Source organism: Vipera ursinii, assembly GCF_947247035.1.
Source record: "Vipera ursinii genome assembly, chromosome: 7".
Lineage (NCBI taxonomy): Eukaryota > Metazoa > Chordata > Lepidosauria > Squamata > Viperidae > Vipera > Vipera ursinii.
Window position 1 is genome coordinate 51,925,762 of NC_139521.1, and position 23,421 is coordinate 51,949,182.

Below are 23,421 nucleotides of genomic sequence, written 5' to 3' on the forward strand. Positions count from 1 at the left end.
CACTATCCAGTGCAGACTATGCTATATCTTATCTGACTTCTCCCTAAGCAGTGTCACAGGACCCCATCTCTCCCAGTCATTCTCAGATACCCTGCCTGACATGTCCCTCCAGATTCACACCCCATCAGTTCCCAGGGGAAATTTATTGTGGACTCTGAGAACAAAGTGTACCTGTGTTGTTTCCCTCTTCTACTGGTAACTCTCCAGGATCCCACAAGATGTCCTGTAAAGTCACCTTTGGTGTGTGATCAGTGGAAATGCCACTGGCTTACCTGCCATAAACATTTTACACTGAGCAGCAAATATTCAGAATAGATCTTTATCACCTTCAAACTTCTCTAGCAAGCCCCCATATATACATAGGAGCACTGGATGATCCACCATGTATTCTGCTGGGGCAAATTCTGTCTCAGCTGTTGTTTTAGTTGTTTCATGATATTCTGCAAATTAATCGTGTTCATACTAGCAAACTTGCTAAAAATTGGTAGTTCCTTGAAATGAGTAAATGGAATAACAATATTAACATTTTTCTGCCAGGATTTGAACTGATGGCACTTTGCCCTCTGCCAGGCGAATATTACAGCCACCATACTATAGGTAGTCCTCAACTTCCAACAGTTCATTTAGTGACTGTTCAAAGTTACAATGTCACTAAATCACTAGAAAGTGATTTATGACCATTTTTCACACTTAGGACCTTTGCATCATCCCCATGGTCACCTGATCAAAATTCAGACATTTGGCAGCTGACTCATATTTATGATGGTGCAGTGTCATGGGGTCATGTAAATCACCTTTATAAGCCTTCTGACAAGCAAAGTCAATGGGGAAGCCGAAGTCACTTAACAACCATGTTACTAACTTAACAACTGTAGTGAGTCACTTAAAAACTGTGGCAAGAAAAGTCATAAAAAGGGGCACAATTCACTTAGCAACAGAAATTTTGGACTCAATTGTGGTTGTAAGTTGAAGACTACCTGTATTAAGAGAGTCCTATGATAATTGCAATTGAGATAGTTGAGTCAACTCTGACAAAATATAAATAGATAATTTAAAAATGCTAACCTTGCTTAGAATCCAACGAGCCTGGGAGAATAGCATCTTAAAGTTGCAGTGCTGATACAGGTACTCTTTGATTTATGACCATTCATTTAACAAATGTTCAAAGTTACAATGGTTCTGAAAACATGATCACCATTTACATCCTTGCCAGAGAGCTTCCAATCAGCAGAGTCAATGAGGGAAGCTGGATTTGCTTAACAATTGTAATTCGCTTAATGACCATGGCAAAAGTTATAAAGTCAGCCACAACTCATTTAACAATTGTATTGCTTAGCAACTGAAGTTTCAGTCCCAACTGGGGTTTAAGTCAAAGACTACCTATTTGTACATAGATATGATCAGTAGGGAAGGTAGAATACAGTACTTAGAAAAAGCTCAGATATACTGTAACTTTTATTATGATCAATTGGTCATGTTTCTTGAGAAGTAATTGGAGTTATTGATTAATACATCTGGAATGCAACTGTCTGGGAAAAGGTATTCTACCTAATGTAATTTCCAATGACTGCACTGAAAGCTGTGGTTCTAAATGTTGTTTTCTGGATGAAAATGTTGGCGATAAAACTAAATATAGAAATTAAGTTTCTGTTTATATGGGTACTAAATTAATAATTTGAAGTAATATTAAAGCAAAAGGTGATAAAACATAGCTACAGAATGTGGAGTTTGTTACTCTGCCGTTTCTCCTCAAGCTACTTACGGTAACCTTTCACAGTGGATTACTACTTTTTCATCTCCATATTTGTGTTGTTTCCTTTGATAGCTGATATTACTAACCCATTTGGCTTGAAGACAGAAACCTTTAATTTAAAAGGATATCTAACATTCTAAATTAAAATAACCATCTGATATTATAGCTATGGAGTTTTTGTATTTTAAAAATATATATTTAATATATATATATAATAACTCTCCCTGGTTTAGATTTAAAGGAACACAAAGTTTGTCTATGCTAAATTTCTGGAACTGATATCAGGGATGGTGTAATAATCATAATAGTTGTGTGTATTCTACATATTTGTTAATAAAATTTTAATTTGTGTTCTTAGGGGGGCACTTTAGAGTGTATGAAACTGCTCAAAGCCTTATGTTGTAACCAGATTAGTAGGTGGCACTGGAAAGAATTAGCTGTTTTCATTGTATTGTATTGTAAGGATGTGACCATAACTGTCAAAAAGACAGATTTTTCATTAAAGTTAATTTGCAGTTGAAACTGCATTAATCATTGTATTGTATTTCCAAAGAATAATAGTTTATATAATTCTAATTATAACACGTACAGTCATTTATGATACCAGGGTACAATATCATTAATAAAGTAATACTGTTTCCCCCATTTTAAACTACAGTATAGGTGAGAATGAGATGCTGTCAATTAGCTCTTCAGATACTGGAGGCTGTAAGACACTGGTTGAGGGAGAACAGTTTAAAGCTGAACCTAATAAGATGAGTTACTGTTTATACACTAAGATTCATTGTCAACTCCATGTTATTTCTGGATGGTCAGGCACTTTGAAAGAACAAATCTGGGGCATCCTCTTGGATTTACTGTTCCTCCTCAAACAACAGAAGGAAGCCAAGGCTAAAGAGAACTTTGTCTGACTTCATCTGGTCCAGCTGGTAGGGGAAGACATAGCTATAGTGATTCACATCCTTATTACATGTTTGGATTACTGTGACCTACTTTACAGGTGACTGTGCTTGAAGAATATTTGGAAATTACAACTGATCCAGAATGTGACTTGCTTACTTACCATCTCTTGACATTGGAAGCATTTAACCCCAATTCTGTGGACCCTGCATTGATTACTGGTAAGTTTACTTATCCTTGTAAGCTGCCTGGAGTCAGAGAGTGAGTTTGGCAGCCATATAAATTTTCTTAAATAAATAAAATGCTAGTATAATTTAAGCTGTTGGTATTAATTTGTAAAGCTCTTCTTGGCTTGGCTCTTGGATAGGACTGTAGGACTGCCTTTTTTCAATTACATCAGCCCTATTTATCAGATACCATAAGGAAGACCTATTAGTGATTCCACACTTCCACAGGTGCTGGGGTGCTGAAACTAGATGGTGCTGGTTCTCTATAGTAATATTGGTTTTTCAGTGGAGCTCAGGCTCAAATTTCCTTACTATCTTTTAGGAAGCTACTAGAAAACCTGTGCCCTGTTGATTCATTGTTTCAGAGATATTTCCTCACCTAAACAGAACAACAGAATTATCAGAAGTGTGTGAACATGTCAGTGGTAGTGGCTTCTGTTTTCCTGTTGGCTTCCCTATTGAATACTTATGGAAAGCTTGCAGAAAGCATTGGAGATCTTCCTTCCTTCCTTCCTTCCTTCCTTCCTTCCTTCCTTCCTTCCTTCCTTCCTTCCTTCCGGCAGGTAGATCGCACCTAGAGCTTTGATCTTTGGAATCACCTAGTTAGTAAGTTTTTTCCACCAATCACAGTTAGCAGTAGATGTGACCATCCATGGTTTTGTTCTACAAATCAGCAAAGACCATGTTTTTGTTTTTCCATCTACTCACTTTTTCATTTGTTGGGTATCCAGTCTGTGTCTAGAGTATTGGCACCCTCCCTAACTTTCTTCATTCTCTGCCAGTTTTAATTTATCTACATCATATTGTCGTTTGCTATGCATTGAACATTGCCATTCATACTGTTTTGCTTTAATTAAATGTAAATTTACTGTTATTTTTGAACTATGGCTGTTGCTGCATTATTTTATTTATTTGTTTTTTATTCTGCCTTTATTACTTTTAAGTAACTCAAGGCAGTCAACATACTTAACACTGCTTTATCCTCCTATTTTCCCCACAACAATAATCCTGTGAGGTGGGTTGGGCTGAGAGCAAGTGACTGGCCCCAAGACACCCAGCTAGCTTTTATGTCTAAGGTGAAATTAGAACTCACAGGTCTGCAGGCTAGCATCTTAACCACTACAACAAACTGGTTCTTAATTAAGCACAAAATTGTATTCAGTTCCTCCCTTCCCATCAAAATTGAATTTGAAGTTTGTGATGTGTTTTGTACTATTACAATAAGCAGAAAATCATTGTTATATATATATATTAAAAAATCTCTGTATTTTTTTCCTTATGGGAATTGATATTACTGTAGGTAAATGTTGCAAAGCTTACTAAACTGGATTTATAACACAAAAGTGCTGACCTTAAATTGTATACTAACTTATGTAAAAATAATTTTGTTTGCTTCAAAACAAAATGAAAAGGCTATTGGAAAAGTGAGGCAACCACTTTCAGCCCTGCAAAGTGGACTACATTAAAAAAACAATGCCAAATAGGTGGGGACTACTTTGATTGTAAAAGCTATAGTGACAAAATAGTAACAAATCTGAATGTGTGTGTCCCTCCCTCCTTCCCTCCATCTTCATGTGAACTAGGGTGGGGCTTGATGAGACATTTTAATTTCTCAAGCTATCTTCTTCACTGGCTCAAGTCCCATTGCCTTGGTAGTGGCTGGTCCAGTAGTGGGATTCAGCCGGTTTGCACCACTTCAGCAGAACCGGTAGCTAATTTTTTGTTCCCCAGGCCCAGGATGGACTTCCAGAAGCAGCATCCATACAGAGAACCAGTTGTTCACATATTTGAATCCCACCACTGGGCTGGTCCTTCTGTCCTACAGGGCCACTACCTATGCTCTCTGTAGTCACTGACAGGGTTGCATAGCATGTATTTTTAACAACTTGTTTTGAGATTTTACTCTCTAGCAGAGTTGTATTTATTTTATGGTATGATATACAAATTTAGCTCTAATTGTTCCTACATTTCCTCTTTAAAATATAATGCTGTTACTCATCTTTACTGAGATAAATCAAAAAGTTGTTGATTAATTTTTAATTATCTATGAATTCATATCTGGCATTAATTAGCTATGGTTTATAGACAAACCAAAATTAGTTGGTTCATCACTCTTAAATATAATCAGTAAATGTTATATTGTTTAATGCTTTGTATAAACCATATCTTAACTATTCTAAATACAGTTTTTATTGTTTTTTTTCCAAGGCAAACTGATTTCACAGCACATACATGACTGCTGCTTTTTTAGGAATATAGCTTAATTGAAACTTGATTACAATTATGTATAAAAAAGGAAAGAAAAACATTGCTTCTTCTTCCAAATGAACAGCGTTTTAAATGAGTCATTCTGATCTGGTAGAAAATGTCAAAAAGCAGAAATCACTGCAAATTGTTGTGCTGTCACATGGGAGCATTTGGTTAATAGTTCCCAATTGTAGCAAAGAATGAGATACTAAAAGCCCATAAATCATTTTAAAGACTTATCAGCAGCAAAACAAGTGCAAAAGCCTGCAATATTATATATTTATCATATGATGATGGTGCAGAGAGATACTTTGCTTGAGGTTTAGTTTAAAACATTACATACTTGCTTTTCTTATGATATCTTGTTGGTGAAATTTGCCTTCTCACTTTCTTTCTCAGCCTTAAGTTTTAACATAATTGTCTTATTCGGCTTTTTATGGTTGTATTTATTATGTATGTATAATTTAAGAAATATGTAAATTTGTATAAATGCTGACAATTTTATTGATGGGTGCTATACAAAATTGTTAACCATAAATATTGTATTTTATTTCTAAGGATAGAATTATTTTGTTCTAGGATTGCTCTTTCAGGCTTTCATTTAAAGCATGAAAAAGATTTCTTGCAATTTGGATGTTTCTGTTCATGTTTGTAAGGCAGTATCTCAGTGATAATGTAACATTATATAGATGCCATCAAAAATTGGCATGATTCATAGTTATAAAATTATAAACAGGATAGTTCAGTATACGCTTCTGTTACCCTGATGGTACAGGACTGCATATTTTGTTTTCCAAAAGCTAAACAGTTTGGTGAGATTTAAACCATCTGTACACTAGATTAAATTGTTCAAGGCTTATGGGAATATTTTCAGATGGGCTATAAAAACTACAAACCAGAACAGATTATTCTGTACATAGGAAGAAGAAAAACAAGCAGATTTACCATTTTTATTATATAAAGAAATGTATTATTGAAGTCTTCATATGATAATTTTTGAGAGATAAATTCCCATCTTATTCTTCATATATAATTCCTGCCTGATGTCTGTATTGTAGTTTTCATTATTTAGCATGAAGGAGATCAGTAATTTTAAATTATTATCTGAAAATTGGTTTAATAACTATTGATGCTTATAGGTCATCATGGGCAAATAATATGCATAAATCTTCCTTGTTTTCCTTTACCATAAAAGTCCTTTCTTAATGATAATACACTGAAGTAATAAAGCTTACATGACCATGACATGAACCAAGGTGATATATGTCTATGACATAAATTAGAATTGCATCATAACAGGAGGCGTATCTTCTTTGTCATGAGGCCTGTTTCGTGAAAGAGCCTCTCCCCAAAATACAGAAGCCCTGATCATGCCTGCTTTTTGAAAGATCATGAAGGCCAGGCTTTTCCCCCAGGACCTGGGGCCATGATATTAATAGTGCTCTGGTGTGAGTGTGGATGTGTCTGGATACAGTATGTCAGCATAGAGATTTTTAATTGTTTGTACATTTGGATTCTGTTTTCATATTTGCTTGTGCTCACAGTCCCTCTGGTAGAAGGCGACTATATACATTTCTTTAAGAAATAAATAGAAATAAAAATCATCATACAAAAATGTAGGTGGACAAGCCTTACATCACGACACGTATTTAGTCACATACCTCCTGCCGTCCATGGACAACTATGATCAGTATGCAATTTTAAGTAGATTTAGTTTGTACATGAACTCCAATATACAGATGAATGTGGTATTTTATTATACAGACGTTCATTTTCAAACAAGGAAAAGAACTACTGTTGACAAAATGCAGACTTCTTCTAGTATGGTTCTTGCACGGATTCACTAACCAAAATTAGCAGATTACTCTGGGGTCACTTTCTACTCAGTGATAACAAAATTGGGATGAAACCTTTTAGGAAAATGTATTTGTTAGGATAGAATTAGTATTTTAAAAAAGTATTTTTATGCTTGTTGCTTAAAAGTAAAATATTTTAGACAAAATGTCCTTTAAATGTAAAGAAATGAGCGATGCTTAAAAAAATTCATGTACAAATTACAGTGGTATATAGATCAAGAGGCACCAAATTATGTGTAGCCTTTTGAGATTTCCAGCTTGATGAGAATAGATTTAATGAAAAGGGAGATGAGTAGGGTAACACTGGCGGAATTGAAATCAGAATATGAACATGAAATTAGGCTCTTATTAGCTTTTGTTCATGATACATCTTAATTTTTATTTGAAGCTCACATACTATGAAACTAAGAGTCTAAGAAAAAATATGAAAAGGAAATAATATATACTATGAGAATGTTGGAAAAATGGCTGAGCTGCAAATATAGTTGTATAACTGGAGAAATTTTAAAATATAGGTGTCGTTTGCATATGGAGCACTGTAACTTGTTTAACAAATGCTGAATAAAGCATATGTGTAAGAATTGTTTCTCAGAGTTACAGGAATTCAAGCAGTTGTATAAAGTTCAGATTCATAAAGTCCCCAAACTAAAGTATATATAGAAATATTAGATTTAAATGGAAAAGGATTTATTTGCTGAAATTCTTATACCACTAGTGCTCTCATTTGAATCAATTTTGCTAAAGAAAATTCTTTAGGAGTCATGCTTGGGGAGAAAAGCAAATTATTAATGCTGGTAAAATTAATCCTCTCAGAGTTCCAAGTACGGTATATATTTCTTTGGGAAATGTATTAAAAATGTTCCAAGTACATTTCTTATTTCAACTTTCCTGGTTAGTATAAGAAATGGAAATGGAGAATGCCTGGTCACATAGTAATATACAGTAGTTAGCTTTGAAAATGTGCATCTTCCCAGTAAATATTCTAATCTAGCGTGTCTTTGTGTCTTAATGGGAGTTTGGGTTTTCAAGAGTCCAGCCAGCAGATAAATGTCCCCTGTATTCAGGCAAGTCTTTTGATCTTCTCAATTTTGTTTTCCCATTTTTCACCAACACTTAGTAGTTTTGGAATATCATTTTTCAGTGCATTTATTTTTTAATTTTAACGATAATGTGTATCTAATTTGATTTCCTGGGTCTAAATTTCAGAATTGCTGAATTCTGCAGAATTGAAAATTATATGACATTTACCCTCTGAATTTATAGTTAAAAAGAATGACCATAGGTTTTTAAAGTACTTGTTCTATTTTTGATGTCTGCTAGCAAAAATACTGATTGTTTTTGTAATTTTTAGAACTTCTGGTTACGTACAGAAGTCATTACAAATTTTTAAATATTTTAACATATTACTATTTTCTTCATCCTATCTCTATATATTTTGCTTAGAATTATTGCTGCAATTATTACTTGAAATCCTTTCCTCCCCCCTTTTTTTTAATAAATAGCAATCAGTCTAGATGACATGTGATTACTGTTTTCATTGCAGAGGGTACTATTAATGAATGTGATCATTTATACAGTGCCACTGTAGTATTGGCATGCTGAATAATTTAGAAGACTGTGGCAAGTAGATAGCTGTGTGGTGTCCTTGTTACTATGGCAATATATTTGCTTAATGCAAATATTAGTCATTGTAACTATGTGGATGTGTAGATCCAGGAAACGTATCAGTAAGAATGATAAATTCTTATCAGTAAGAACTCAGCCTTCCATCCTTCCGAGGTAGGTAAAATGAGGACCCAGATTGTTGGGGGCAATTAAGCTGACTTTGTAATAATGTCGCTTGGGGTGTGTGTGAAAGCCCTAATAAGCAGGCATATACATAGAATGAAGGCTACTGCTAAGCTTGTAAGCTGCCCTGAGTCTTCGGAGAAGGGCGGGATATAAATGGAATTAAAAATTAAAAAAAAGAATGCAGAATTCTGCCTAGAGCAGTTCATTTTCCATGCTTATATAATGATTGGTCTGATCCTTGTGGGTTGAGTTTAATATCCACAAGACACACAATTGGACTGTATATGGGGTAACAGAATAACAGACAAATGGTTGTTCAATCTCTTCTTAAAAACTCACAACTTTGATGCTTTTCATTCCCAGAAGCAACTTTGTCACAGCTGCACAAACTTTTGTTTTCCTAATCTTTTGATGTTTATCATTAATTCTACTCATGATAGTCATTTTGGTGAGGTATTTGGTCAGATGTTTGAAGGTATTTGGGATAGCAAAAAATATTATACAATATATTTTTATCTATCTATCTATCTATCTATCTATCTATCTATCTATCTATCTATCTATCTATCTATCTATCTATCTATCTATCTATTTATTTTATATACCGCCCTATTCCCGAAGGACTCAATTATTGTTTTTATAGTTATTGTTTTTCTTTTTTTAAATTATAAAGGGCACTATTATAGGGTTGTCAGAAATTGATTGGGATTTTTTTTACAAATCATCTTCTGAAGACTGCAGTCATGGATACTTAATTAAGGTAGGCTGTTACTAGTCAAACTGAACTTGCTGACCTCCATCCGGTTGTCTGGCTGGACTGTTCTTAGCTCTTCTAACAAGAACTCTTTTAGACTCAGATCTGCCCTAAGAAACAGAGAAAGGAAGTGCTTTGTGTTCTTGCCTAAAACCCATAAATACTGAACAAACCTTGTATCTTTTCTGGGGCACAAGAGATCGGATTTTTTGATGAATTCCCTTTTTAAACCACAGAAACCAAGTGTTTAGAAAAAATCAGTTTCTAGAAAAAACACCAACACTGTACAACAATCTTCAAAAGCAGAATTGCAAATAAAATCAACAGTTGCTGTCAGGTAGACTAATTAAAAAAAAAACCTTTTGTGATTCCAGGAAAGCTATTTTATTTTTTTCAGGGAGCAGAATTTTGAAACTCTATTCGAGTTTCTGTCAGTCTCGTTTTATATTAAAATCGGAGTGGCATGGGTTTGGAGTTTTTTTCTCAACTTTCCATCTCTGGACTAGGTAATCTCTTGGCCTACTCCGTACCTAAGAGTTCTTGCATAGTTTCCGAAAGGTCAGCTATAAATTCCTTTATTGCACACCTATTTGTTACTGCTACTAATTCTTGGATCAACAGTATTTTTTTAAGAAGAAAAAAACTGTCTAAAACAGAAGCAACAAAAGTAATAGATTACTAAATCTTGAGGAGATCATCATTTAATGATAGTCTCATTTCGACTGTTCATAATTACAATATAGATGTAACTTACGATCAGTCTCTGGATCTGCAATCTTTGAAGGTCATAAGGACATTCATTGTTTCCCTTAGTAGCCATTTCATTTCATGACTGTTTGGTCAGCTGGTCCCAACTGACCACAAAACAAGGAGTACAAGTATTTCACCTTTGTCATTATATTTTATATGTTGAAATGGATTTTAACATTCTATATTGGGCAGTAATAAAATGTAGTACAGAAATATCTCTCAAGTACACACTGTTCTGAAGCCTTGGCTTATATAATCATGAATTATTGGAACTCAGCATTGTGCAAATATGGCTTATAAAATATGGTTTTGACTTAGCTTTATGGCATGAATCCAAATAATGGAAATTTAACCATGATTAAGCAAATAATGTATAGATATCCTCACTTAATGAACCTAATTGGGATTAGAATTTGCATCGCTAATTAAATCAGAGTAGGTGAAGTATCCTCATGATTACACTTCTTAGCAACAGTAGTTAAACTTAACGCAAATTTCAGGTGGTTGGCAACTGACTCATATTTATGATGGTTGCAGTTTCTCCAGGTCATGTAATCACCTTTTGTGACCCTCTGACAAGCAAAGTCAATGAGGAAGCCAGAGTCACTTAAGAACCATGTCACTAACTTAACAATTGCAATCATTCACTTAACAAGTGTGGCAAGAAAAGTCATAAAACGAGGCAAAAATCACTTAACATTTGTCTTGCTTAGCAACAGAAATTTTGAGATAGGCATGATCTCTTTGCAATATGAAAAGGAAATTGTTCAGTATAAGTATTACAGAAATAATAACAAAATAGTGTTGCAGGTGCCATATATTCCAAACATAGTCACTGCTAGATCATAATTATATCTTTAATGACTCTGTCAAAGTTCTTATAATAGTAATCTTGGCCTTTAGCACTTGGGAAACCAGTTAGAGTGCCGCTGTGATCGCTATACAGTACCTAGATATTCAGATAAAGCAATTACAAATGATTTTATGTTGTATACACAAAGCAATTAATGTGTGCTAGGAAATATTTACTGTTTATTTTTTATAAACATGCCAATCTATTTTCATCTCTCTCTGTGTTATACATTCTTATAATCAGGCCAGGGCTGCATGAGTTTTCTCACAATTCTAAGTTAGCGACTTTTATTTTTTCTTGCCTTGCTACTCTCTAATCCCTGCATGCTTATATGTAAGTGTTTCCTTCATTCACCGAGCAGTTCCTCAGGGAAACTGAAAGAAAATGGATTGCTTGCCTGTATCCTGTTGGTTCAAGCTGAACGGCTCTGATTCTTGGGGATTTTAATTGTCAGATAATCCCTCAGTCTCATTTCTCAGGATTAAGAGAGCCAGATACATGCACAATACACGCAGGCTATTACACTGTTCAAAATCTGTGCCCCATTGGTGTATCTTATAAAATAATTGGGGGCAGGGAGGAAATTCTGTTATCTGTGGCAGAAAAGATAGAAAAGAAAATCACTCTTTTTCTTCCCCAGATAACCATAGCAATTAGGGCTGCTCAATGATCTGGATTCAAAGGGCAAAATATAATTTAGTATGCATATGGGTGTGGATGTAGCACCAGCTGAAACATATTAAACCAAATGCATATTTTCTTGGGTCATCTGCCAATTGATTTATGGACTTCCCACAAGTCAAACTTGCATAATCACAAATGGTTCAAATAACATTGTTCCCTTTGAATTGGGATCTTTGATCTTTGTTCCTAGTATTAATTTCTCATAAATTATTATTCCAAGACTGGGAGGAGCGACACTTACTGATCCTATGTAGCTTATATTGGACATACTGCTGAAATGAAGCTATGGACCAAAAGTATTGAGAATCTGGGTTGCAGCTGTTTCCTCTGTCATTGCCAGAGCTCAGTGATCTGGACATCTGACCTTCCAGAAGCCAAACATAAAGAGAGAATATCAACAAACTATTCAGAACAGGAGAAGCCATAGGCATTTTTATGTATTGTTTATAGTTGTATCTAGATCTTTCTAGACCAGGGTTCCCCAACCTTTCCGGCTTTGCGGAGCAGCCAGAGGGGGAGAGGGGATGGTTTCATGCAAGTGGTGGGCAAGCATGTGCAAATCCATTTGTGCAAATGGTGGGCATGCGTGCCTGTCGCTTGAGCAAATACAGCTTGCACACCCATACTTGCCCACTACTCGTGCAAGTCATCCACCAATTCTGTTGCCCGGTTCCGAAAGGCTCAAGGCCCAGTAGTGGGCTGTGGCCCAGGGGTTGGTGAGCCTTCTAGATCAGGCATGTTAAACTCACGATGTCATTTGCCGCCCATGGGGCCGGTGTGGTTTTGTCATGATGCATCTGGCCTGTGGGCCGGCAGTTTGACATGCCTGTTCTAGATTATCACATGGTGAGCCTTGTTACTCAAACATTAGAAGGTGGAACTCCAATATAGAGCTTAAGCTGCTCAACCTCATGGTTATGCCTTTCACAGAGAAGTAGCTATTTGAGGAGTTGACATATTCCTTGATAAAAAGAAATCTTACTTTTCTGCCCTGATAAATGATAAGAGCTTGTGCGTGAGAAAGCCACATTTACCATTTGATTCCATGCTCCAATTTTTTTTTTGAGGGAAAAAAAATCAGCCACTGGAGTCAACACAGATAGCACTAACCAGCAAGGTGAAAGAGACAAGAACCAAGGAAAAATGACCCTCAGATGCTAGCATCTGCCAGGTGGCAAAACCTTTGGTACATGTGGAAACACACATGCAAATATATTTTGCAAACAGAGGAGAATATGTTTCTATAACAAGAAAACCACCTTATTAATTCCTATAATCACTCTATATCCCAAAGAGAAGCTGTTCAGGCTGAAGGAGGCAAGAAGTTTTTCAAAGATCAGGAAGTTTCTCAGATTTGAATATGGTAACAGTCTGTTTCCATTCAGCGCTTCCATTTTAGATGGACCTCCATATCAAAGAGATGGCAGCAGGGATGGTCATAACTGAAGCCTATCAAGATGAATCCAGAACAGAGTCTTCAGAAAGAGGCTACATAACTAGAGATAAGAATGGAGAAACTACAGATAGTCCCCAACTTACAACTGATTGTTTAATGACCATTTAAAAATACAGTGGTCTCAGAAAGGGTATTTTACAGCTCATAAAGCACCTCAAGCTGTTGTAGAACATTGCTGTCCCTCAGTCATGTGACTGCAGTCTGGTCCTTGGCAACTTGTTCAGACTTATGACCAGGTGTCCCGTAATCATGTGATCACCATTTGCAGTCTTCTTTACCAGATTTCCCAGAAAGCCAACTGAGAAACCAACAGGGAAGGTTGCAAGTTGTTGCTGCTTGCCAAGAGGGACTCTCTCTTGTCTCTGGGAGTTGACTGAAAGAGCTGTCTGCCAGAGGGAGCCAAACTCATTTAGCAGAAATGGAGCTCAGACCCTGATGATTTGAACTCTTTTTGTACCCTTCTGAGAGCATTTGATCAGGTGCCTCCGATCAAAGAATGCCGATTGGTGACCCCCAGGGAGAGAGCGTTCTCTGTGGTCGCGCCAGACGTATGGGACCGCTTGCCGGTCGAGCTCCGGATGGCCCCCGACCTTCGCTCCTTCCGGCGCGATCTCAAAACCTTCTTTTTTGAACAAGCTGGCCTGGTCTGATGGGATGGGGTTGGGTTTTTATAAATTAGTTTTAACTTTTAATATGTACTAATTATTACAGGCACAGTTGTTTAATTACTTTTTAATTTTTGTATCCTGTTTTTATTATGTATTGCCCTGTTCACCGCCCTGAGTCCTTCGGGAGAAGGGCGGTATACAAATTAAATTATTAAATTATTATTATTAAATTAAATTCCCTTCTGTGTGTGAAGGGGAGATTACATTCTGCAGGATGCAGAAATGAAGTTCAGATCCTGACAGTTTTAGCTCCATTCCTACACCTCGTGAAAGGAGTTGCCTTCCACATGTGGATCCTGCTGAAGAAGTTCCCTTCCATGGACGGAGGAGAGATGACATCCTTCAGCAGGCAGCTCTTTCAGCCAACCCCTAGAGACAGCAGTGAGCCAAAATTCAGTCAGCAAGCAGTGAGGCAGTGCAATAAGATAAGTAGCATGCGCCTTTCTCCCTCAAGGGCTGAAAATCCGGCTTGGATTTCAGCAGGGAAGATTTTTGTGTCTCTGAACAGACCCTCCCACTCTCCCCCATCCAAGGCACCCTGCATTCATTACTGGGACTTCATTAACTTATCAACCCACAAGCAATTGCTTAACAAGTACAGCCAGGAATGCTGGGATTACAATCATTAAGCAAAACAGTCCCAGTAAGCATTCACATGGCATTTTACTTAATGATCACTTTGCTCAGCAGCAAAGATGCCAGACTCAGTTATGTCCTAAGTCAAGGATTACCTGTATTTTGTTTGTTTGTTTGTTTATCCCACTTTTATCGTTTTTACAAATAACTCAAGGCAGAGAACACATCTAATACTCCTATTTTCCCACAACAACAACAACAACAACAACCATGTCAGTTAACTGTGGGGGGATGTAGTCTGAACTTGCAGGAAGGAGTGGGGGCTCTTTCCCAGAGAGCGAAGAAACAGTGGAGCTTGGAATGTCTGCTAGGCAGGAAGAGGGAAAAGGCGGACTCCCCCCCCCCAACAACTCACAAACTATAACTAACAGTTATGCAGATAAGTGCTTTAGTCTGGAAGGATTTCTGTTAAGAGGCAAACAGTAAAGAACTCTCATAAGCAACTCCATGTGTCATTCTTGATTCTTTGTGCATGACATTAGCAGAGAACGTAGAAGGAGCATTGAACATCACAGCTCACTAAGTTGGAAAGCTTGCCCTAGGAAAGAATAACTCATCTGAATATTCCTAGATCTCATTCAGACAACTATTTGGACAGTTGTCTGAAGTACATCTTCCAATTTTTAAACAAGAGCAAAGAGAGCTAGTATTATCCAAAGTGATACACAAAGTGATGGATCTTAAGGAGACAGTTTATTTCAGTTGTGCAATTCTGCCTCAAAAGATTCTTGTACTCCAACCAAGTGGAGAAAACTGAGATGCTCATATAGCGTCTCACAAAATGCCTTGACTGGCTAAAACTTGCAGCCTGGAAATTGAACGGGAACATCTCTTGAACTCCTTGCCTCCAGCAAGATTTTTATCAGTAAGGTCTATCATTCAGTAAACATAAGCTACACTTAGTTGGAGTCGGTGTATGTGACTGAAACAAAGAATTTTTCCTCCAAGTGACAGGAAGAGATGTTAAGCCTTTTAATTAGAAGATATGGAGTTAACTCTTCCCTATAGGGTCTGTCCTTTGATTATCAGATCCTTTACAGAGAGATCCTTTCCAGCCAGCATTTATACTTCCTAAAGAGGACATTTTTCTCTTTCCTCTCCTTCTTTGTTTTTTTCCTTTGTCGATCTCCATCCAGTTTCCTTTCTTTCTCAGTTCACCTACTGTACTTCTTCCTCTTACCTTCAACCTCTTCTGCTCCTCCATTTTTGTTCTTCTCCTGAGGATGAGGGAATAGTATATGCAGATGGAGATTGTTAGGTGACTGCCTGAGCAAGTCCACACAGTTTTCTTGAAAATGTTTTCAGAAGTGGGTTATCATTGTTTTCTTCCCTGGGCTGCAAGAGAGCAAGTACTGTGTTTCCCCCAAAATAAGACCCAACCGGAAAATAAGCCCTAGCATGATTTTTCAGGATGCCTATAATATAAGCCCCACCCCAAAAATAAGCTCCAGTTAAGATCGTCAGCCAGATGGACACATTTAGTACCCTATTTTCCCCCCAAAATAACACCTAACCGGAAAATGAGCCCTAATGTGTCTTTTGGAGCAAAAATTAATATAAGACCCAGTCTTATTTTGGGGGCTGGCTGTGCCTAAGGCAGTACTAGAACTCACAGCCTCCTGTTTCTAGCCTGGTACCTAATTCAAATGATATTTATTTTTATCTTGTCTTTGACTTTTTTGAGGGATGGGGAGAAATAAGACTTTTCCACTGCCACAAATTTATGTACATAGGATACTTGCATGTATACATACATTACTAAACATGTACAAGTTTATGGTGAGATGAAGAAAACTTCAGGAATAATTTCAACTGCAGTCAGCTGCCCTACTTTAACAACATAGGGAAACTTGGCACTGCAAAGGGAATAATGTTTAGAATTTTTTCCAAGTGACTCTTAGTCTTTCTTCTTTTTTGTGGGGGGGGGGATTGTCATAAATTCAGGATTATTTTCCTTTCAGGCAAATATGGTAATTGAGAGATAGAGTTTGTTAATAACTGAAATACGAATTTCTAATGTGATATATAGCTGTATGCATTATTTTATCTTATTTAAATAATAATGCATGTCTGTGGGGTGAAATTGGGAAATGAATATACAGTACATCAAGATACCAAGTTCTTGATTATTTTTTGAGAGACCAGTACTTTCATAGTACAGTATATTTTTAGTTGAATCTTTAATATATGAAGAAAACATATTTTGTTTTTGTTTATGTATAAATTGTATTTAAGCATATAGATTTGTAATGTTAAACTGAATTGTCTATTCCCTCCTCTCTTATAACTCATACAAAGTGCTGTTCTAGCAGTAGTAGCTTCGAGTAGTAAGCAACCATTCAAACTGTAATGAATATAGTTTGTACAGATGCGAAAAGAAGGAAGGGTTGGGAACTTCACTTGTATAAATAGTTTGGTTATGCAAATTTTGTCTCTAGTATATTAAGTCTGTAACGTTACATTTATATGAACATACATGGATACTTTGATTAAATACAAGAACTTCTGTTTTTATAATAATATTTTCTTATCAGTACAGTGATGCTTTCAGCCAGAGTAATTTAACATGGTGTAATTTCACACATTTTTGCCACTCCTGAAAAGAAAAATCAAGTATTTCTAAACCAGTAACTCTTTGTGCCATTTTTTTTACATTTGCATATAATTGTTCTCATTGTTTAAATAAATAATATTTTCTTACAATGAAAAGGAGACAGTGTTACCAATTTTAATTTTGTTCTATTTTATATTTGTCCAGTCTGGACAAATTTATTGAAAGCTCTTATCTCTTTGAATCAGGAATCCAAACTGGCTACATCCAAACTTAACAGTATTCTTCTTTTGAGAATGATTGATAACTTTTTCCTGTAACATCTTCCCAACTGTAACTTCACTGCAAAGGGATTATAGAGTTATATAGCATTCATAGTGCCAAACATTGCACAATATATGAGAAATGCAGACTTGTTTATGGAAACAAAGCATATTTATATGTTACATTGTTCCAGACATTTCTGAGAGCCATCCATGTTTCTTGCTTTTATATCTATGTTATAGTCCACATGCTTTATCTGGATTATTCTGAATTCATTGCAGATCAGAGATGAGTATCCACATGTTATGCAGTGATTCGCTACTTGTGTTGCAAAGGAAATTTACTATGGCCTAGTAAAATTCTCATTGAAGAGCTTATGATGTCCACAGGTACAAGTGGGAAAAAATCCCATCAGGCTGTGAGCCTAGAAGGAGTTGACCCAGAAACATGCATGATAGTGTTTAAAACCCACTGGGCACAGGTAATGGAGCTGTGAGAACTTTTCTTTTTTTACTGCTCTTTATTATTGATTGCATTGTTAGGAACCCATTTAAACCATCAAATATTTGCTTGTATGGTCAGAGTTCAAGCCAGTCCCATATTGTACAGTACTGAGTGACACCAAATGTATCTCTATTGACTTTTTAAGAACTGTATAATTCACTGCTTTAAATAAAAAAAACCATTGATTAGTAGATATATAACAACCAGTTGAATAAGCTCTAATTAAAACTGTTAGGCTCTACTGCCTAAGTGAAATAAAGTCCTTTTAAAATAATTTTATTTTGAATCTTCATGGACAGTTCATTTCTTTGCCGGATTATATTTGTTAAATCTATCAAAACACTAGGTGTGCTGAAAAGCTGCATTAATATATTTAGAACATGCAGTATATTATTTTTATATAATATATTATTTCTGAATCCTGAATGGTTTATTTTTTTTAAATTTTATTTATATACCGCCCTTCTCCCGGAGGACTCAGGGCGGTGAACAGGGCAACCATATAAAAATACAAAAAAATACAAAAGTTAAAAAAGAATTAAACATATGCCCAAGCTAAAAAACAGTAAATACATATATTAAAATGACAATAAAAACCCAACCCATCCCCCATGTCTAATGCCCACCTATATTATATTTGCCAATACAGCCCCTTTCAGTGTGGGCATTAGTATCAATCTAGTATTTTATATCTTATATTTCAGCTATTGAATCTTTACTCTTTAAATGTACTTGCTCATAAACGAAGCTAGGAAGATATTGGATATTAAAATTCAGGTGACCAAGAACATTCTTAGTTGCTCAACATGGTCATATGTTGGTGAGTAGATTGAGTCGTGCTGCTCTTCTTAAGTAGCACAATTGGTTAGATTAGCCATTTTGGGACAGATATTTCAGATAAGTAATGCATAGGCTGTTTCCACTCATTAATCTATAGCTTGCCTGTTATGATCCACTTAGAATGTTCTGAATTATTATGAAGATATTTGTTCATAAATGCAGTTTTTCATAATTAAAGATTGCAAGAATGACTCTATTAAAATGCCTATTGTATGATTGAATATGTATTATTTAATTTTTCCATAGGTTATAAAAATTTTAGAGAAGCACGATCCTTTAAAAAATATTCAAGCAAAATATGGGACAATTTCTCCAGATGAGGCCAGCACTGTGCAGAACTATGTAGAACACATGCTCTTCCTTTTAATTGAAGAAGAGGCAAAAGATGCAGCAATGGGTCCCATCCTGGAGTTTGTGGTTACAGAGAATATCATGGAAAAGCTCTTTCTTTGGAGTCTCAGACGGGAATTCACTGATGAGATGAAAATTGAGCAACTGAAAATGTATGAAATGCTTGTCACACAGTCTCATCAGCAGCTTCTGCATCACAAACCCATCCTAAAACCATTAATGATGTTGCTGAGTTCTTGCTCAGGAACTACCATACCAGCCGTTGAAGTAGAGCTGGTGGTTCTTCTCAACCAGCTATGCTCAATTCTAGCCAAAGATCCATCCATCTTGGAACTTTTTTTCCATACCAGTGAAGACCAAGGAGCTGCAAACTTTCTAATTTTTTCTCTCTTGATTCCTTTTATCCATCGGGAAGGAACTGTTGGCCAACAGGCTCGTGATGCTCTACTTTTTATAATGTCTCTTTCTTCAGAAAGTTGTGTGGTTGCTCATCACATAGTAGAGAATACTTATTTTTGTCCGGTAAGTTTTTTCCAGCTACTCATTCTACCTTCCAAATATGGATTCCTTTGTAAATGAATATTCAAGCAAGAACTTGCAGGTAATTTATATCTTCCTGGTAAGCTTCAGTAGAGGAGATACAATTCTGTGATGGCGTGTCACTAAACTTTGATATATGCTCCTTCACTTCCCATTCACCTGTGAATGGGAAGGTTTAAAAAAAACATGCTGATATTATATGTTATATCAACATGTGTTTTTATTAATCTTCCTATTCACAGGTCTGTCTTGAACAATGAAATTGAGTAAGCTGAAAATAATTTTATTGATAACAAATGTTGTAATCCTAAACATTGATATAATGTTAACTTTTCATGTAATCATCTAGTTAGAAAGGACCATTTAGACACTGAGCCTAACCCCCAGTGGTGGGATTCAGCCAGTTTGCACCAGTTCGGCAGAATTGGTAGTTAATTTTTTGTTGCCCAGGCCCAGAATGGACTTCCGGAAGCAGCATCCACACAGAGAACTGGTTGTTCACATATTTCAATCCCACCACTGCTAACTCCAAACTAACTGCAGCAATACACGATCAAGGATTGCCAATAAGTGGCTGCTTATTCTCTGCTTGAACTGATGGGAGATTGTTCCACTTTTCAAATTGCTGTTAGTGGTAGAAGGTTTTTTTTCTTACAATAACCAAATATGCCTTCCTGTTACTTAAATTATTTTTATGTCTTGCCTTCTGAGATGATGGATAACTAGTCTTGATTGTCTTCTATAATATTGCCTTTTTTAGATATTTGAAAAGTATCTGTCATATCCCCCTCAGTCTTCTTAAACAATCCCAATTCTTTCAGGCATAGGACTTAGTTTTTAGTACCCGTTAGATCAAGGGTCCCCAACCCCTGGTCCGTGGACCAGTACTGAGCCACAGCATGCCAGCAACCAGTCCGCACAAACAAGCAAAGCCCCATCCGCGAGATGCAGGTAGCACACAAAACCATGCACTCTCCGGTCTACAGAAAAACTTCCCTCCACAGAACCAGTCCCTGGTGCCCAAAATATTGAGGACCTCTGCCTCATTTCCTTTCTCTGATCCATGTTCCAAAATGTCATAAAATGGGTTGGGCTTCCGCAATGCAGAATAAAGTGGAACCGTTATCCCTCCCATCCCAAATGGCATTCTCCATAAAGGTATTTCCAGCCTAGAGAAATCTTGTTGGTTTAATTTAAATGAATACATATAAAAAGTGCTTATTTTTAAAAAGGTATTTCCGTGATAAATACTTTTACTATATCCATGCTGTTGTGTACACACCTATATTTGCATATTTGCCAATTAATTTTTAGTAAGTCTTTTTATTTAGAGGAGTAAAGCTAAATCTGTTAACCTTCAAACAGTAGGGGCCATTATCACCAAAATACATTTCTAATTAGAATAATTGTCTTAGAATGTTGGAATGAGACAAGTAATAAAGGTAGCAAACCTGAGGCTATAATAAAAAGAACACAGACTATTCCTGAGGGCTGTTCAATTGTTAAATAACTCTAATATGCAGCCTTTATAAGAATGATCTTTCCAGTTTGGGAAGCCTTGGTCTCCCCTTGAGAGAACTCAGAATGATGCCTCAGATTTTGGGTTTCTTATTATTTCCCCATGGATGCAATTGAATAATCTAATTCTGATTAAAGTGAATTAATTCCAGTTAAATGTTCTACTCTATGTAATATTTCCTTATGATTAAAATATATAGAATGGAGCTGTATCCTGCTGTATTATGCTGTTATATTTAAGATATTTGAAGAGATTTATTTAGGACATACATTCTATTTTAGAAGTTGGAGACTCTCTCCTCAAAACAGACACAGTTTTTAAAAATTGCATGGTAGATGCTTGCAGACCAATAAAATAGTTTGATTTTTAAGTGGCAGTTTATGTGAATCCACTTACTGTGATTTACACAGTGTGGTTTATAGCTTAGCATATTGTATGAACCTAGGCAATTGTGATTCATTTAATAAACTATGGTTAATCAAACCAGACACCGCACATATTTGAATTCTGTCAGTAATGTTTCTATAGGAGTTTGGCAAACATGTCATGCCCTATAATGTTCTCTGACTTCATAAATATGTTCTGCCTCTGGAAGCAGCTAGCAATTACAAAGATCCATGCTCACATATATAAGAAGCTATGCTAGATATTATAATTTGGGTTTAGAGAATTGACCTTGGAAATGTCATCCCACAAGGAAGTTTAAAATAGTAAATTGGCCTCCCACAAGCGCAGATTATAGCTGTGATTTGCATGCAAAATATCTCGTAAATCTATTTTGCCGCTGGCAAAGTTAAACAGTACTGGTTTCAATAGATGAATTGGGAATTGCCTTCAGTGGCTTGGAAGCAAAGCATGACCAGTATCAAAGACAATAAATTCAAGATTGTAATTAAACTAGACCAGGTTTTAATATACAATAGCTAAGCATAGTAGTACTTTAAAAGTAGACAATAGCATTATTTTAGTACACTTTGGCAGATTTTCTGAAACGACAGAAGTATTGCAGCTTCTTATCCTGTGCAAAATTGTTGTGGCCCATGGTAGCATATTATTAGATAATGTTTTTGCACCATGACTTTCTTTATCAGCTGTGATGACTTCACATGGAAAGTTTCTAACATTCAGCAAAATTCAATTTGCATTGAGCTGAATTTTCCCAATTGTCATCTTCATCCATTGTGGCTCCTATAGAATTAGAAGAATTGATTAACTCTCCCTGAATCTTAAGAGCAAACTTTTCCCCATTTCCCGTATCCTAAAATATGATAAGAAATCTTCCTCTGACCCAGTCCTGTTGTGACCCAAGTCTGTTGACTTTGGAGACCCAGTATATAGTCAAATCATATTCATTCTCAGTGGGATGAGCTACCTAGAACTTGTAGTAGCTAGAAAAATGAAAAAGGAGAGAGTGAAAGAACTGGATTTACATTTCTTTTTAATATTCCCTATTATCAGTCGGGTGGGGAAGAAAAGTAAGGAAGTAGGGAAGACCATTCTTTTTATACATTCTCCTGTTGCTCACTTTTATTTATTGAAATAAAGTTGATTGGAAGGACAGCTTCCAAAATTGTATGCATGTGGATGGGTAGATAACTAATAGATACATTTTTTTCTCTCTCAATCTTATCTGAATATGTGTGTTTGTGTGTTTAAAAAACAGTAATTATTTTCACTGCTCCGGTCAAGATTTTTTAAATTTGAATATGCATTTGTAAACCTGCAGAATTCTGCAGGTAGTCCTTGATGCATGACCACTAATGAAGCTTGCCAATTACAATCATAAGTCAGGGCAGCCAAAAAGTGGGTCATGATGAGACTGACCTGATTTTATGACAGTTTTTGTGGTGGACATTAGGCAAATGGCCATGATTGTTAAGTGAATCTTTGCTGTGAAGCAAATGCCATGGAGATTCAAACCTATTGGTTGCTATGAGACATTTTTGCTGAAAAGACTTACAAATGGATGTAAACACCAGTTTTCTGCAAAAGCATCATAAATCATGGTCACTTGATTGCAGGATGCTGTAAACGGTTATAAATGATGGACAGTTTCCAAGTGTGAACACAAGAGGGCTCTGGCCATTGGAACTTAGGTAGAAGTAGGTTGTAAGTACTTTTGTGTGTGGGGTGGTGGTGGTTTCCTATGGTAATTTCAAATGATCACAAAGTAACTGGTTATAAGTCGAGGATTACCTCTGCCTAGTACTCTTTCATGAAGCTTTGCTTGCATTGATGCCAAGTGTAAATCATTTCATAGTTATTTAGCTCTAAATC

The 23,421-nt window shown here is 36.1% G+C and overlaps 1 protein-coding gene across 4 annotated transcripts in view; it reads left to right on the plus strand.

Annotated features, from left to right (window-relative positions):
- The window catches only part of FHIP1A (FHF complex subunit HOOK interacting protein 1A), a 66,468-nt gene that overhangs the window by 6,197 nt on the left and 36,850 nt on the right, over positions 1-23,421 (plus strand). For all 4 annotated transcript variants that reach the window (XM_083367795.1, XM_083367793.1, XM_083367796.1 and 1 more), the window contains exons 2-4: positions 2,754-2,874; positions 17,672-17,871; positions 18,981-19,607. In XM_083367795.1, coding sequence (XP_083223921.1) covers positions 17,767-17,871; positions 18,981-19,607 — 732 coding nt within the window. In that variant the 5' untranslated portion in view covers positions 2,754-2,874; positions 17,672-17,766. The remainder of the gene's footprint in view (positions 1-2,753; positions 2,875-17,671; positions 17,872-18,980; positions 19,608-23,421) is intronic.